We start from the raw sequence: 18,698 nt of genomic DNA, 5'->3' as shown, positions 1-18,698 counted from the left end.
AGATCCAGGGAAGTCATGCTCCCCCTCTATTCTGCCTTGGTTAGACCACACCTGGAATACTGCGTCCAGTTCTGGGCACCGCAGTTGAAGGGAGATGTTGACAAGCTGGAAAGCGTCCAGAGGAGGGCGACTAAAATGATTAAGGGTCTGGAGAACAAGCCCTAATGAGGAGAGGCTTAAAGAACTGGGCATGTTTAGCCTGCAGAAGAGAAGGCTGAGAGGAGACATGATAGCCATGTACAAATATGTGAGGGGAAGTCATAGGGAGGAGGGAGCAAGCTTGTTTTCTGCTGCCCTGCAGACTAGGACACGGAACAATGGCTTCAAACTACAGGAAAGGAGATTCCACCTGAACATCAGGAAGAACTTCCTCACAGTGAGGGCTGTTCGGCAGTGGAACTCTCTCCCCCGGACTGTGGTGGAGGCTCCTTCTTTGGAGGCTTTTAAACAGAGGCTGGATGGCCATCTGTCGGGGGTGCTTTGAATGCGATTTCCTGCTTCTTAGCAGGGGGTTGGACTGGATGGCCCATGAGGTCTCTTCCAACTCTGCTATTCTATGATTCTATGATTCTAGGAGGAAGGTGGCTGAGAGTGCTCCAGAGGGCTCTCAGCTACTACATGCCCTCCTCCCCCATCTTTTTGGCATAAGGACGTAGTGAACCACTATATCCTTATGCCAAGAGGAGAGGAAAAATGAGGAGGGCCTGAGGTAAGAGCCGTGGGGGCCACATCCGGCCCCCGGGCCTTAGTTTGCCCATGCCTGGGCTAAACAGTGCAATTTCTCCAGCAGTGTGGGGGTGGAGACATGCTGTGATAGTCTCAATAAGCGGCACATGTTTTAAAGTGGTGAGATGTCTTCCAAACTGCGCAGGAGGATTCAGCAGCAGTGACACAGTGCTGACCAAAGGAGAATTCCACAGTGTGGATTCACCCCTGATGGAGACCTCAGCTGAGGCTCCCAGACGGAGGGAAAGGTGAAAGCGCGCGCGCGGGGCTTCCCCTCATTGGTGAGTGAGTGAGACGGAGTTGGAGACGGGCGCGTCGAAACAGCGCGCGACCTTGGGTGGGTTGGGAAAGAAGAAGCCGAGGCACAGGGGCGTAACGTTGAGCGCGCGCGCGCACGCGCGCGCGTGTGTAGAGAGAGAGGGCACGCGAGGGGCCGCGTGCCAGTTCCCATCGAAGTTGCGCCTAGCCTCCCCCCCCTCCCCTCGCTTTGCCTTCGGCTCGCGCCCGGTAACGGTCTCCAACGGCGCATTGTGAGGCGTCCGCTGGCGTCAGAAGCAGGAGCTCGCGCGCCGGCCGGCCGCGAGGGGAGGAAGGCAAGGGAGGGAGGGAAAAGGAGGAAGGAGAGGCGGACATGCGGTGACCGCTCCTGCACCTGCCCTCCCCAGGGCGGCCCCCTTTCTCCCCTCCGCCACGGCGGCGACCACTTGAAGGGGAAGGAGGAGAGTTCTCGGCTTGCTTCCCCTCATGAGCGGCGGGGAAGGGAACAAGGGCGGCGGGGAGCCGCAGCGAGACCCCGCCCCGCCCTCCTCCTCCTCATCCGCTGCAAAGCCGGGCCCCAGCCACAACGCCGAGAAGCAGCCCGAGACCCGCTCGGTGTGCAGCAACAGCAGCGGCGGCGGCGGGGGCGGAGGGGGCCCCATCTGCAAGATTTGCTTCCAAGGCGCCGAGCAGGTGAGGCCAGGTGGAGAGCCAGGACTTTGGGGCTGGCGGGGAGGGCAGCCAGGAGGAGGCGGAGAAGGCAAAGGCAAGGGTGCCCTCTCTCCAAGCCACGGAGCCCAAGGGAGCAGGGAGGACATCAGCACAGCGGACAGCTCCCTTGGCCAGCCGCAGAGAAGCCGCTTCGCCTTTCCCTGCCTGATTGCACGCTTGAAGGGGAGAAGAGGGGTGTGTGTGAGGGAAAGGCCAGGCTTTGATAGGCTTTCTGCTGCCCTTGATAGCTTCTGAAAGAGCGAGCGTCTTTCCACAATTCTCCCTTCCTCTCGACGACTTTCCACAATTATCTATTATTACTCTACCACTGGCCACAACGCTCCATTATTACTCCATGACTTCCTACAATTGTCCAATATTCCTGTATGACTTTTCACAATTATCCATTCCTCTTTGAGTTTCCACAATTCTCCATTATGGCTCTATGTCTTTCCACAATTGTCCATTTTTTTTCTGTGTCAGGAGCGACTTGAGAAACTGCAAGTCGCTTCTGGTGTGAGAGAATTGCCTTCTCGGTGGTGGCCCCTCGGCTGTGGAACTCCCCAGGAGATTAGATCAGCCCCTTCCCTCCAATATTACTCTATGACTTTCACAATTCTCCATTGCTCTATGGCTTTCCACAATTGACCAATATTACTCTACGACTTCCCACACTTCTCCATTACTCCATGACTTTCCACAATTCTGTTATTGCTCTATGTCTTTCCACAATTTTCTAGTATTATTCTACAAGTTCCCACAATTCTCCATTATTACTCGAAGATACCGCACAATTCTCCACTCCTCTATGGCTTCCCACAATTTTCCCTTCCTCTCCATTATTATTCTATGACTTTCCAGAATTCTCCATTCCTATACGACTTTCCACAATTCTCTATTATTACTCTATGACTTTCCACAATTGTTCAATGTTACTTTATGATTTCCCACACTTCTCCCTATATGACTTTACACAATTCTCCATTATTACTCGAAGACAATTCTTAATTATTACTCTGTGACTTTCCACAATTCTTCATTATTACTCTATGGTTTTCCATACTTCTCCATTCCTCTATGGCTTTTCGCAATTCTCCCTTCCTCTCCATTATTATTGACTTTCCACAATTCTCAATTCCTCCATGTTTTCCATAATTCTCTATTATTGCTCTACGACTTTCCACAATGCCCCATTATTATTCTGTGACTTTCCACAATTGTCCAATATTACTATATGACTTTCCACACTTCTCCATTCCTTTACGACTTTCCACAATTCTCCATTCCTCTTTGACTTTCCACAATTTCTGTTATTACTCTACAGCTTTCTTCAGTTCTCCAATATTACTCTAGACTTTCCCACAATTTCAATTATTACTTTATGTCTTCCCACAATTCTCCAGTATTATTCTACAACTTCTCACAATTCTCCATTCCTCTTTGACTTTCCACAATATTCCATTATTATTCTATGGGTTCCTACAATTCTCCATTCCTCTATGACTTTCCACAATTTTCCATTATTACGCTATGTCTTTCCACAATTCTCCATGGTGACAAGCCCAATCAACATAGTTGAAATATAAAATATGAACATACTAAGTACACACATGGTACATAGAAATGCATTAAAAATAACAAAAATACAAAAACAGGAACATTATAACAAAATAAATCAACCATCAAACCAACCAATGAAGTTGAAATAACTGTCAGTTCTTACTGTCTATTTCACATAAAAACTTCTCATTATGTTTGTGTGACACACCTACACACTGCAGCGCATACACTAATGCACAGTTTGGACAGCTCAACTCTATGGCTTTCCACAATTCTCCATTCCTCCACGACAGTGGTTCTCAATCTGTAGGTCCCCAGGTGTTTTGCTCTACAACTCCAAGAAATCCTAATAGCTGGTAAACTGGTTGGCATTTTCTGGGAGTTGTAGGCCAAAAAATCTGGGGAGCCACGTTGAGAACCACTGCTCTATGACTTGCCACAATTCTCCATACTACTTTATGACTTTCCAAAATTTTCTATTCCTCAATGTTCACCAGTTGTGAAGAGGCCTGCTAGTAGGTCTGTAGATCAAAACAAGTTGTAATTAGGGACCCATCATGATCAAACTTGAAGGTGCAGGCTCTCATATAATCAGAGAGTTGGAACAGACCCCAACGGCTACCCAGTCCTTTCTGCCATACAGAATCACCCAATAAAGCACTCACAACAGATGACAACCTCTGAGGATGCCTGCCATAGATGTGGGCGAAACGTCAGGAGAGAATACTTCTGGAACATGGCCATACAGCCCAGAATACATACAACAACCCTGTGATCCCGGCCATGAAAGCCTTCAACAACACATTGACCATATAGTTTCTGTTTATAAATCCCCAGAGAAGGAAACAGGATGATATATATTTAAAGCATTCTTAGTGGCTGTCTAAATTTTATGTATCTTGGAAGAAGGCAATTGTACAATCTCCCATGTAAGTTTCTATTGCTTTTACAGCCAAAACATTTCATTCCTCCATATAATGTAACTCAAGGGGCAATTCTGTTTATATATATCTTTCCCAGTATTTTTCTTTCCCATCTTTTCTAGGTTTTCCTAACACATTTTATCAATTCTTCCATGTATATCGTAATACAGTACTATTTATGTATATGTTGAATTATTTCTTAAAAACCAATGGTATTAGTGTTTTACAACATGCCTTCTTCAACACACCTCATCTTCAGTAACCCAAAATCACATGGTTTTCTTGATAAGATTTGTTCTGAATAAGATTGCCTTTGAATTTTCCTTTGAGGCTGAGAGAATGTGACTAGTCCAAGTTGGGATTCTGACTCAGTTCTCCAGAGTCATAGCTTCGCACTCAAACCACTGCATTACGCTGGCTCCTTTATTGTTAGAAATCTTAAATATCCTGCCAATCATACTCAAAGCATGTACATTTCATACTTCATGTCTTGATGCAATGCATTATTTTTTATTTATTTCTCTTTGTTGTGTTATCACTTCTCTGATTTTTAACACTGGTTGAAGTTTTTAACTAGCCCATTAAAGGGTTAACAATCTATTAGTTGTGGATCGTATTCAGTTTAGTATTTGTTGTTCATGTTTTTTCAAATAAAAGATAAAGAATCAGATTCCTTCTGATCTCAGTCTGCTATACTATGCTTTAATAGTCTTTCTGTTGACTGTATAGCTTTTACAATAAGACCCCCAAACAACAGAACTCATTTGAGGAAAAGGGTCTCTCTAGACACTTACTAGGGCCTCCAAGTAATTATATGCCATGCTTTCCTTTTAAATTAACATAAAATTCCACTGGATGAACTAGAAAATTCCTAGAGAGGATACCTGTCTAGGAATCTCTAAGTCTTCCAGTGCAACTCTGTGGTATACTGGATTCAAAGTAAGCTAATTTAATGGTGTTTAGTTGTATCCACAGTTTCAAGTGACCACAGCAAAGAAATACTTCTCTTCATATTGCACTTTCTAACTTAATGCTTATTAGGGTGACTTTGAAAGCACACTACTTGTTTACCTTCATCAGGGCTTGAAGGAATGTCATCAAGACTTTCTGAATTGAACTCATTTAGATTGCTTGAGCATGATTATACACCTTTGAGATTCTAAACCCATTTTCCCCTTTTTAAAAATTTATCAACATGTCTGTTGTTTATAGACTTTATCTGAGGGCTAGGGAACCCATTGATCTCAAAATCTTGATGAATGCTTCCATTGCGTCTCACCATTGGCTAAGCAAGCAGAGGCCCATGGGGACTGGAATCCAAAACATCTGGAGAATCACAAACTCCACAGTTTTTCTTTATCTCTGTTTGTGCTACCATGTTCAAGCTTTTGGTAATTTGCTGAGTTGATGCCTTAGCAATCTATCAATTTTTATATACAGTAGAGTCTCACTAATCCAATCCTCGCTTATCCAAGCCTCTGGATAATCCAAGCCATTTTTGTAGTCAATGTTTTCAATATATCATGATATTTTGGTGCTAAATTCATAAATACAGTAATTACAACATAACATTACTGTGTACTGAACTACTTTTTCTGTCAAATTTGTTGTATAACATGAAGTTTTGGTGCTTAATTTGTAAAATCATAACCTAATTTGATGTTTAATAGGCTTTTCATCAATCCCTCCTTATTATCCAAGATATTCGCTTATCCAAGCTTCTGCCGGCCCGTTTAGCTTGGATAAGTGAGACTCTACTGTAGTTTATTTAGAAGTTTTGAGACAGCTGATTATCTTCACACACTCCTTTCTTATAGATCCATTTCTTACTTTAATATTCCATCTTTTTCTACATCTGTTCTAGTAGCTATATCTAAATGCCTTTACAGAAATGTCCTACACCTGAATCCAAATGGAATATTCTTTTTAATATAGAGTTTTGTGTGGCCTCATGTTCCTCCCTGTTCATCCTACCGAAAAAGCTATAATTCAGAATGCTATCATAGCCTGAGAGATAAATCACTAGGTCACAATTTCCTGTTTGATACTTTGTCTTTCACTATGCCATCCAGGTTAATACACCCAATGTTTCAGTACAAAGGAAATTGTTTGCTGGTAGGAACTGAGCTTCTTCTGAAACTGCTGTAGTGAATGTCAAGTGCCTCCTCCTTCTCCAGACCACGTTGAATAGATATTTTATCTGTTCCTGTCTTGGTGATAACGATATATTTCACACAATCGTGTATCAGAGTTTATGTGTGTTGAATATGAGTTTGACTCCATAACAAATGTTTCCTTGCAGGTTATCAACAGGTATTATCTGACAAAGCTTTCAGGATGATGCCTTAGTGTAATGTGGCACACCATGCCAGGTATATGTTGATGTTCTGCAGATAATGTGTGTGCTTGTTTAGAATACAGTAGAGTCTCACTTATCCAAGCCTCGCTTATCCAAGCCTCTGGATAATCCAAGCCATTTTTGTAGTCAATGTTTTCAATATATCATGATATTTTGGTGCTAAAGTCATAAATACAGTAATTACAACATAACATTACTGCGTATTGAACTACTTTTTCTGTCAAATTTGTTGTATAACATGATGTTTTGGTGCTTAATTTGTAAAATCATAACTTAATTTGATGTTTAATAGGCTTTTCCTTAATCCCTCCTTATTATCCAAGATATTTGCTTATCCAAGCTTCTGTTGGCCCGTTTAGCTTGGATAAGTGAGACTCTACTGTATATGCAAACATTCAGCATTTCAACCAAATTACTTTAGATTGGAGTGGGCAACTTTAGTAGATCCAGTGGGTATTTCTGATTCTCCAGGACTTACTACAGGCCACATGTATCCCAAGTGTTTTGAATATTTCCCCCTCAAAACTGGAAGTGACTGAAATTTATCTGCTTGAAAACAACCTTCCCCACTCTCCTATGCAATAAGGGTCACATCAGCCTTATGGCTGCCTTCAAAGGGCTATTGAATCCATGGACAAAGAAGCCATGGACAAAGAGGATCAACTGTAACCTCTTTACATAGTGGTCAGTAAACATTAGCTTTTATTCAGTTTAGGTCCCCAGATGTTACTGAACAACAGATCCCATCACTTTGTATTATCTGCCATGTGGACTGTGGTTAATGGGAACTGGAACCAAATAGCACTTGTGGCTTTGAGGTTGGGAAATGGTTAAAGCACATAAAGACAGCATATCCACAAGCCTTGTATCTAAATTCAAAGGCCACTATTCTGACTAAACAGAACAAACTGTAGATGTTATTGTATCATAATCATCATCATGATACTTAATGATAAGGAATACATAAGTTGTAATGTCGTACCACATAAAATGACATAGCGGGCCACATTCTGCCTGCAACCCCTGAGTTTCACACATGTGCTCTATATTAGTGTTTTTCAAACTGTGCTTCTCCAGGTGTTTAGGACTTCAGCTCCCAGAAATCCCAGCCAGCGTACCAGCTGTTAGGAATTGTGGGAGCAGAAATCCAAAACATCTGGAGCAGCACAGTTTCTAGAGGATAGTTTCAGTATTATTTCTTTTAGAGCAAATTTTTACCAAGTCACATATCCACTGTAAAGTAATTTTTAATTTGTATGTACACACATGACACAAAAACAAATCTTTAGTTTCCTGGCCAAGCTGTTCTTCCCATTGGCTCTTCCATCCCTAGAGCATCTACAAGTAGCATTGAAGATTCTTTCTCATGGGTGCAGACACTCAAGCTCCCTGCACTCTTGGTTTTTTTAAATCATTCATGTGGCATATTGATTTTTCTCTTGTCATGATATCCTTCTTGATAGGCAGAGGTGCAACTTACCAGTGTTTCTTGGGGTATGATTACATAAGTATAGAAGAGTATTACATTTGCATGTTCCACACTATTTGGATAGTTACAAAAGGTGTTTTATTCTGCTGGTCTGGACTTGGATTTTTGGTTCTTTTTTAAAAAATCAGTCACACTTTTTTGTGGATATTTAGGACTCTTGGGAAACAGCTGGGAAAAAGACCAATTCTGCAAGAAAGGAGGATCATGGCCCTGGGGTCAAGGAAAAGGAAGTCTCTCTAACAGTGCAGTCTGCTGCATATTTAATCAGAAGTAAATCCCACATTCAATGGGACTTGTTTACTAGTGAGTGTAAGATTCCAGCCTACACACCAATGTCCTTTGATGAGAGGAGGTTAATATGGCACTTGAGGTAATGCAGCCTTACTTTGTAGCTCAAAAATGATTGAGCTGCAGTATATAAAGCTCAGTTAAATATGAAGGTCACTCAGATGCTATGCATTTGTATTAGTACAGAAGAAGAATGACTGCAGAGCCATATTTATTACAAATGCAAAAGGAAAAGTACAGCCCTTTTCCTAAAGCAATAACTTTTGTATGGATGCTTTCTTCTATATTTATCAAGATTTTTGTGATTTTGGATTGGTAGAAATGAATCTTAAAATTCTGAGACAAACACTGGGGAATTAGACCAGTAAAAATGAGATATTTTTAAATGCTGAAAAAGGATTTTAAGATGCATTATTCAAGAAATAGGGAAGATTAATCAAGGGAAGATTAATATTGCACATGTTCATTTGATATTTAACTGTTTTTTTTATAGGGTGAATTATTAAATCCTTGTCGATGTGATGGGTCAGTACGATATACACATCAGCTTTGCCTTTTGAAATGGATTAGTGAAAGAGGGTCCTGGACCTGTGAACTCTGCTGCTATAGATACCATGTAATAGCAATTAAAATGAAAAGACCTTGTCAGGTAATGTTTTAATTTTTTTTGCAGTCTTATAAATTATGTTAGAATTATGTAAACCAAATAATATTAAGGGGATCACCAGTGAAGACTACTGGTAACTCAAGCAGAGGCATAAAACAGTTCTTAACTCTGTCAAAACAAATTAAAGCAACTGAATGTTGTGCCCACATTCACTAGAGCATAGGAAATACTTCCAAATGCTGAATTCTGCTCATCAGTGCTATGGTCAGTGCCAAATCCCCTTCATCTGGAATCTGCAACTACAAATTATGTCAATGAGACTATTCTGAGAAACTAACAAGGACAAGTTTGGCCATGTGTATTGCCCTTTTTGCAGTCCATGACATGAAAAGTTGGTTTCAGCCATAAAGGCTTTGTGTCATGTGTGTGGAACTGGGGGAAAATCAGATGAGTTAAAACTTAGACCTTTATTTGGGGCACTGGTTCAGAAAATTGCATTGGATAGACTGCAACATCTCTAGTTTGTTAGATTTGTATAATAAACCTGCCCTTTTGGTATGAAATAAGTAGATTTTTTATGCAGTATGCCTTTCTTTTAATTTTTAATATGTCTCCTTCACATTTAAAATATATTAATTGAATTACTACGTTAAAATATCCTATTATTTTTAGCAGTCGTTTATGCATATGTTCAGTATCTCAAAAACAAGAACTGATAGGGGAAAACTAGTGCCATTTTTGAAATCAGCAGGTCAAATACAACCAGAAACAAATCTAACATTTGCACCAAAATGTGTTGCTCAGTACCCATCATATGAAACTGCTGTTTATAGTCCAACACTGACAGCCATGGAAGATTTCCTCCTGGTGTAAACAGAGTCTTCAGAAATACTTTCTTTAGGCCATAGTATGGCTCCTTCTACATTGTCAAATGAAATAAAGATTATCTGCTTTGAAATGAATTATATGGCAGTGTAGACCCATATAATCCAGTTCATACAATCCAGTTCAAAGCAGATAATCTGGATTATATGGCTGTGTAGAAGAGACCTGTGAAAGGAAAGAGCTAAATCCCACTCCACGCCTCCTATGATTCTGAAAATTATTACTACTTATATGATATTTTCATTTTTTAAAACTACAGATTAAATACATATTAAATGTAATAACACATTAAATGCGATCTCAAGCTTTGTTCTAAGAATTAATATCATATTAATTAAGCAAATTTTGTAAAAGAAAAAAATATTTTCTTTAAAGATTTATATTGGTTCAGATATAGTCTCTTTAAAACCTACTTTCCATTTAAAATGCTCCCTTTCTTTTGCTACAGAATCTCATGAGATAAATGTGTGTTTAAAATCTAGAGGAGATCTATGTATTTAATTACTTCCCCAAAACAACAGAAGCTACCAGAGGGAGACTAGAAGAAATTCCCCTGTATTTTTTTCTTTTTCTCAATTTTGCAGTTTCCCTCTCATTTGATGAATACACAAACTACCACACAAATCAAAGAATTATGTGTACCATGAGCAACTTGGTGTTTTCTATTAATCTTTAAATACTTTCGGTTTCTTTGGTCTGTCTTCCAAAACCTACTAGAAATTAATTTAGAAAAAAGGCTTATGGAAGAAATTATAAGTCTGCTTTGTCTTCTCCTCTGCCCCCTCCAAGCCTCTAGATCAAATTGGGAGTACATAAGAGCTACAGAGAGTCCAAAGAAGAACGTTCCAAGTTGTTTCATTAGCTGGTGGAGTGAATGTAGACTATTCATACATAAAGTTGACCATTAAAAGTTAGTAGGATCAGTCAGTCATAGCAGTCAGTCATAGCTACCTTGTCCTATTCATTTCAGTGAATGGTTCACTTTTAATATAGCATCCATTTGTGTACAGTAATAGGGTAGACTGATTTTCAGCGACTACATGACAGCAGTGATCTAAAACCCAAAACTTCACTGAGATCCTCACCTGAGTGCTCTGAGCCTGAGTTTCTGAACCAGCTATGACTTCAGTAAGCACTGTTCCAATGAGGTCCTCTCTACTTTGTCTACACTCTTCTTAGTTTTTAAATGTTTATTTGAAGATCCAAGGGGCAATTTTAAATCCATCAATAACAAAAAACACAAGATACTCTAGTGGAGGAAATAATGGCATGACGTTATTGATTACAACTGAATAGCATTTCCACGGGACTGGATCTAAACACCAGCCAACTTGTGTGTGGGTTGATGATCCTGTGCCCAGAACCTATTGGGTAGCCCCAGGGATGACAGCAGACAGTTTCCACATGGGCTGATGTCATTTTGTGGTTTCCCCTGTCACTAAGGATGTGGTGTAGCAGACTTCCTCCCATGCGGTGTTTATTTTGCTGTCTATACCCCCACAGCCCCCCCCCCCCATTTCTGTTGAACCTACCAACTTCCCAAATACTATCTTCCCATATCTGGACTCCATGCCCAGATTACCTAAAACACCGTTGCAGCAGAAGCACACAATCAAATGAAAACAAAGAACTTACGGAGGAAGAGAGGGATGGAGGTTGGGTGGGACAAAGCTTCTGAAACAACTGTGGTTTTGCTGCCCAGAAGCCTTTTTAAATACCCGAGTGCCAGACCTGAGTGAAGATATGTGGCAGTTGCCCTCATATCCCAACTTCCAGAAAATAGCTTAGATTGGATTAGCTGGCATTTCCTGCCCTTCCTAGAGCCCATATAAATGCATGCAGGGTTTTGGAAAGGAGAAGCCCAGCTCTGCAAAGCAGCTAACATGGGCTTCTCCAGATCGCCAACTCACATCCTATTAAGTTGGGAAATGGATTTCCAACATTTATATTGCGCTCTCAAATCATCTTATAGTGTAAATATGCTTTCAAGTTATTTTTAAGTGCTTTATTTTTATATTTAAAAATTTCAAATAAAAAGCAACCAAATATAAAATGGTCAAAAAGAAAGAACAGTGGCAGCAAATAAAATTAATCCAGGCCAAAACTTTCTTTTTAAAGCCACATTTTCCTTGATCATAAAAACCAAGCAGCACAGTAACCATAGTGGCCTCCCTAGAAAGAACATTCCAAAGTCCAAACACCATTTTAAGTTCCTTATTAAAACTGCTGCTGGGTATTTTTTATTTCTTCATTAAACTGCCAGTGTGAAGCCTCCATTTCCTGCTGATCTGTTCTGTTTGTAAGGTAAAGGTAAAGGTTTCCCCTGACATTAAGTCCAATCATGTCTGACTCTGGGGGTTGGTGCTCATCTCCATTTCTAAGCCGAAGAGCCGGCGTTGTCTGTAGACACCTCCAAGGTCATGTGGCCGGCATGAGTGCATGGAGCGTCGTTACCTTCCCGCCAGAGTGGTACCTATTGATCTACTCACATTGGCATGTTTTCGAACTGCTAGGTTGGCAGAAGCTAGAGCTAACAGCGGGCGCTCACTCCGCTCCCGGGACCTTTTGGTCTGCAAGTTCAGCAGCTCAGTGCTTTAACACACTTCGCCACCGGGGTTAAGAGGGCTCATATTTATTCCATTCTGTTCCCCTTACCATCTTATGGTTTCTTCAAAAGTAAATAATGATGCCATTCTCAATACCACTATTGTATGTCAACTATTTGGTGAGAAGTTCCAGGGACAACTCTGCAGAATTTAGATTCTTTTTTACAGAGGACTGGATCAATGTGGTGTCTTTGTGATATTTGCTTTAGTTTATTTACAAAAATTATATACAATGTGATTTTAAAGTAATTTTTATTCAAGAAAAAATCAACATAAAATACACAAGGGATTTTTTAAAGATATAACTGCAAGACTACATCTAGTAGAAAGACCCTCCATCCATCCCAATTGCCATTGCTCTGGCCTCGGAAGGAGAAACAAACAGCAGTGTCTAATCCTCTTCCTTACTGGCATTCCCTTTTCCTTCTCTGTTGCATTTTATTTAGATTGCATGTCTGAGGACAAATTAACAATTTGTGAGCTGCTCTGAGAACCTTTGTGTTTGACTATTAAAAATAACAAAACAGAAAGACAAAAATTACACACACACAAACAAAAAGGAACTACAAACTTCTCACTCTCTGTCTGATAGTTATTATTCCTTGTTAGTCTATTTCCCTTACATGATATTATATGATCACACTTCTACTTTTGGCAGTGGTTTATTAATTCATGAATCTTACAATAAGAAATGTCTTAGTTGTTGTTGTGAAAAAGTAATAAAACATGTCCCAAATATTTTAAAAGTTAGTGAATCAGCATAGTCAATTTGTCCATTTCAGCTAAATCACAGATCTTCATCAGTGATTTTCAGAGTCCATGTCTATTTCACCTGTTCCTTTATTCATCTTGTCATCTTTGTCTTTTCTTCTCCATAATCTTGTTTTCCTCTTCTCTTTTCCTCGGATGTGTGTTGAACCAGTCACCATATTTCTTCAAGAATTCTTTTTTCCTTTGGATCTGTGTTAAATCTGAATCTCTTTCAATTAAATCTGATAGAGATTCCCTCCAGTTTCTCCCATCTAATTGGGATATCTTCTGTCTTTAATTTTTGTGTCAAGGAAGTATAATAACTTATTTTCTTCAAATTTCTAGAAAGTATATCCTTAAACATAATCAATTGTTAACTTGTTCATGCAATGTTAATGTAGAACCAAACTATCACCACACCTCTGAACATGTTTCACTGTCTAGCCACATAAGAATCTTGGAAATAGATCTCGTCAGTCTTCCGACTGAAATCTTTCTGTGGAACTACCAAAAATCAGTAACAGCTTCAATGATTTTAGTATGACGATCCTCCACCTGTCATTCTGGCACACCCATACTCTTATGTTCTTCCCACCAGCCACCAGAGAGGCCAAAAAAGTATATAATTCCTCACTGATAGCTTCCGACAGATCTCGACCTGCTCAAATATTTAAAATTGTTCGTAACATCATAAATCCAACCCATCCAGCCAATATATGGCCAGTCAAGATATTACAGCAGAGACCTTTCAGAGCTCCTTCATAAATAAGATCAATCTGCTTTGTGAAGGGCTACCTCCCACAGAGGACACATTGAGGGAACTAGAAGCTTTCTGGCCATCTAGTGACAAACTTCTAGAACTTTTTGTGCCATTAGAAATGGAAGATCTGGAAAAGACTCTAGCTGCAGCAAGACCAACTACCTGCTCCCTTGACCCTTGCCCCTCCTACAAGATCCCTTAAGAAACATCATTAACAGCTCCTTGGAACAAGGAATTTTCCCAGAGTGTCTTAAAGAAGCAGTGGTTCACCCTCTTCTGAAAAAACCAAGTCTAGACGCCGCCATACCTAGTAACTACTGCCCAGTTTCAAACCTTCCATTTTTGAGCAAGGTGATTGAACAGACAGTGGCGGGACAGCTACAGCAATTCTTAGATGAGACTGCGGGCTTAGACCCCTTTCAATCAGGCTGTCGTTCAGGTCATGGGACAGAGACTGTCTTGGTAGCTATTACTGATGAAATTTGTCATCAGTTAGACCGGGGCGGATCAGCGCTATTGGTACTCTTGGACCTTACAGCTGCATTCGACACTGTGGACCATGACTTGCTGATCCATCGATTGGCTTTGTCTGGTATACGAGGTTTAGCTCTCAAATGGTTCAATTCGTTTATCCGGGACCGGAGACAGAGGGTGGAGTGGTTAGGCCAAAGCTCTGAGAGCTCCTGCCTTTGCTGTGCAGTTCCTCAGGGTGCTATTCTTTTGCCCCTGTTATTTAACATCTACGTTGGACAACTTGCTGGACTAGTGCGGAGCTTTGGCATAGAGTGCTACCAGTATGCAGATGATACCCAGCTACTCTTGCGTCTTGAACCTGGGACAACCACGATTCCTGAGAACTTTAAGCTGTGTTTGGAAGCAGTGATGAGTTGTCGGCGAGCAAGTAGACTAAAAGTGAATCCCGCAAAAACTGAGATACTCTGGCTCGGCCAGCCACCAGAGTTAATCCAATCACTGCCTGATTTTGATGGGGAAGTTCTGGTTCCGTCTGCTACTATTAAAAGCCTTGGGGTTGTGTTGGACTCATCGCTGACAATGGAGGCCCAGATCACTGCCATAAGTAAGCAGGCCTTTTTTCATCTTCGCCAGGCAAGGAAATTGGCATCCTACCTTTCAACAGAAGCATTGGCAACAGTAATCCATGCAACAGTCACCACTAGGTTGGATTATTGTAATGCCTTATATGCCGGCCTTCCGAAGACAAAAACCCAGAAGATCCGAATGGTCCAAAATACGGCGGCCAGGCTGCTAGCGGGATCATCTATAAGATCCCATATTACACCGATTTTGAAACAACTGCATTGGCTACCAATAAAACATTGGATCTATTACAAGATACTGATCCTAACATTTAAAGCTCGAAATGGCCAAGGACCATTATATCTTAGGGACCACCTCATTCCTTTTATTCATCAGTGGTCACCTCGATCCTCCCAGGAAAATCTCCTATATGTACTGGGCCCTAGGGAGGTACGCCTGGAAGCTACAAGGCATAGAGCCTTTTCAACCTATGCTCCAATTCTGTAGAACTCATTGCCCCCATATGTTAGAGCAATGTCAGAATTGCGACCTTTTGGGAAAGCGCTCAAGACTTGGCTGTTTGGTTGTGCATTTAAGTAAATCAGATCTAATTTGCCAAATAGTCACTGTTGAATGTTTTTATGTTGAATGTTTTTATATTGTGGAATGATATTTTAAATTGTAAGTCGCTCAGAGCACTCTGGTGGAGAGTTACTAATTAAGAAATAAAGTGAAGTGAAGTGCAGCGATATCTTGTAGTAAAACCGCATCCTCCTTGTGCTTTAATTTCTCTGTAGTCTCTTCCAGCTTGTGAGTCTTACTTTCCTGTAAGTTCTAGTTCACACAAATTATCTCCCCAACCAACTTTTCTAAATAATTATATATGTCTTTCATATATACAGAGAAATCCTTCCTCATCTTCATTTCATCAATAATTTGGGCTATTTCAGTTGGTTTGGAGTGGTCCACAGATATTCCCGTTCCTTTGACAGCCATTTGTCTCGAAATCTTTTAAACTTTCAGTATTAACCACTACAAGCAGTAGTTTGATATTTCCTTTAAAAATTGCCAGCTGATTTTAAAGTGACTGGAACTTTCTTTCGATAATATCTTCTCTACACACACAGTTGTACTGCAGGACAAATTATTTCTAGTTCTTGTTTCCCTCTTAGTTTCTATATCTATCAGAAGTTCAAACATTCATTTGCTTTAGTGTTTCTTGGCTAAGATAAGCAATCTTTAACTCTTTGTGGATCACATGGGCTATGGTTTGCAGTCAACCACTTAAATTTTAACAGCCTTTCTTACAGCTCTTAAGAACCATTAGTCGACTTAATGTGCCAGGGATGTCCTTTAGCTGTAGCTGTAGTTTTGCTTGTTTTTATTTAAAGCCTTAAGCCAGTGCTTCTTAACCTGTTGGCCCCCAGATGTTTTGGCCTTCAACTCGCAGAAATCCTAACAGCTGGTAAACTGCCTGGGATTTCTGGGAGTTGTAGGCCAAAACACCTGGGGACCCACAGGTTGAGAACCACTGTCCTAACTAGTATCTTAACTCATGTCTCCAATAAGTAGAAGAAAGATCCAAGAGAAGTTAATTGTCCATCAGATAAGAGCTTATTGCTAGGTAAATCTTCCAAAGTCTTTCATTAAAATTGGTATTTGGCATTGCTTGTTCTTCAAAAATCAGCCACCAAATATGTGTCCCTAGTTCACGGTTCTCTTTAGCTTTTGGTGTGTTGCCAAGATAGATGTCTCAGTTATACACCAAAGGTAGGAACTGATCCTTGGTGAACCATCTCGGAGCCCCCAACTCCAACTACACTGTTTTCATATTTTCCAGTGTCTATTTTTATATGTATTTCTCCAGAATTTGTTAATTAGAATGTCCTTTTCAAAGCAAGAACAAGGACAGTAGTGGGGCAATCTGGTTATCTCAGTTTCCATCTACATTGATCACCACTGACTGTGTCAACTAGACAGCAGACACCTACGAAAGTGTGTAAAAGAGAGCTCTTAATGTACATCAATTTTCTGTGGTTTGTGTAATCACCATCAGGGCCTCACACTGGTTCCATGATTTCCTGTGTAATTATCTGCACAGCAAAACCATTTTATCCAATACCAGTTTGAAAATGCATCAAATGATCAGTGTAGATGGGGCCTCTGTTCAAATAATAACATGAGAGCAGTAACTCAATTATCCTGTTCATCTGAAATGTTCTGCCAAGACCGCTTCCTACAGACTACCAATACCATAGTTTTTTCATACAAACAAGATTGATTATCCAATCTTTTGATTATAGCCATATTGGTACTGTTTATTAGGCTTGTCCGATCGATGGAAAAAATGTTTCAATTCTCGTTTCTAAAGTAGGGGGTGCCGGCTCTTCGATATAGAAATTATTTCTTAATTTTTCACCCAAAATTTTCGGATATTTCCGAAAATTTGTAATGTTTCTAAAATGTTTCTAAAATGGCAGACGCACATGCACAATTGCCAAAAAACAGGAAACCGGGGGGGGGGGACTTTTCTGGGGGTCTCCCGCCCTCATTTCTTGAGCTTTTCTCATCAAATTTGGTACAGTGGGAGAACACATTGCACACTCTTTGCTCAACAAATTGCAGAATGTTTCCTGTCTCCTATGATTTTTGGAGAATTTTCATAACTTTTTATAATACACTATTTTTCAATATTTGAAGAAACCTGTTCCTGGTTTGAAAGTCTTATTTCCTGTTCAATTGGGTTCTTATCACTGTAAAAGTCCCTCTTCTACTTGTGTAGACTTTGGATTAGAAATGCAGCACACACCAAGCAATGCCTTGGCAGGAGTGCCACTGTCCTTTGGAAACTATAAATTGCCTTTGAACCTTTTGATCAATGGTGCCACTGGCTGACCTTGTGATTGCAAAAATGAAACTCTGGCTGAAGACTTTGGATTAGAAATGCAGCACACGCCAAACAATGCCTTGGCAGGAGTGCCACTGTCCTTTGGAAACTATAAATTGCTGTGGACCCTCTATTGAATCAAATCAATGTCTGACTTTGTGATTGCAGAAATAAAACTCAGCCCAAGGCTTGGGAATAGAAATGGAGCGTGAGGGAAGCAATGCCTTGGCAGGAGTGCCCACGTCCTTTGGAAACTATAAATTGCTGTGGACCCTCTATTGAATCAAATCAATGTCTGACTTTGTGATTGCAGAAATAAAACTCAGCCCAAGGCTTGGGAATAGAAATGGAGCGTGAGGGAAGCAATGCCTTGGCAGGTGCCCCACGTCCTTTGGAAACTATTTCTTCCAATGTATCCTTTAGGTTTGAAAACAATGTGTGTCTTTGTGATTGCTGCAATAACACTCAGCCCGGGGGCTTGGGATTACAAACGGAACGGGAGGGAAGCAATGCACTTGCAGGAACGCAGACGTCCTTTGGAAACTATTATTTTCAAGTCCCCCCCCCCTTTCAGGATTGCAAAGAAGGGCTGATGTGGTGATTGCTAAATTCCAAAAAAGAAAACAGAAAGGCAAAAGGTCTCCCTCAGGAGTAGATGGAAAGCACCCCAAGCTCAGCACTAGCAGGCACGCAGATGTCCTTTGGAAAAAAAAAAGTTCCCTAAAGCCAGCCACAGCAAGGACTCTGCCCCAAGCCCCCAGCCAATTTCCCCCCCAAAAAACACAATATCGAACCAGCAACAACAGAAACACTCTACCCCCAGTCACTTAGCCCTCTCTCCCCCAAGCAAG

The 18,698-nt window shown here is 40.8% G+C and overlaps 1 protein-coding gene across 1 annotated transcript in view; it reads left to right on the top strand.

The window, feature by feature from the left end:
- The first annotated feature begins 1,131 nt into the window (after nucleotides 1–1,131).
- The window catches only part of marchf11 (membrane associated ring-CH-type finger 11), a 30,108-nt gene continuing 12,541 nt past the window's right edge, over nucleotides 1,132–18,698 (top strand). Inside the window, exons 1-2 of the mRNA XM_062977598.1 lie at nucleotides 1,132–1,677; nucleotides 8,808–8,963. Coding sequence (XP_062833668.1) covers nucleotides 1,471–1,677; nucleotides 8,808–8,963 — 363 coding nt within the window. The 5' untranslated portion in view covers nucleotides 1,132–1,470. The remainder of the gene's footprint in view (nucleotides 1,678–8,807; nucleotides 8,964–18,698) is intronic.

The sequence above is a fragment of the Anolis carolinensis genome, chromosome 4 (assembly GCF_035594765.1).
Source record: "Anolis carolinensis isolate JA03-04 chromosome 4, rAnoCar3.1.pri, whole genome shotgun sequence".
In the NCBI taxonomy this organism is placed as follows: domain Eukaryota; kingdom Metazoa; phylum Chordata; class Lepidosauria; order Squamata; family Dactyloidae; genus Anolis; species Anolis carolinensis.
Note: the sequence above shows the minus strand (reverse complement) of the source record. Positions and strands in the feature narration are given on the sequence as shown.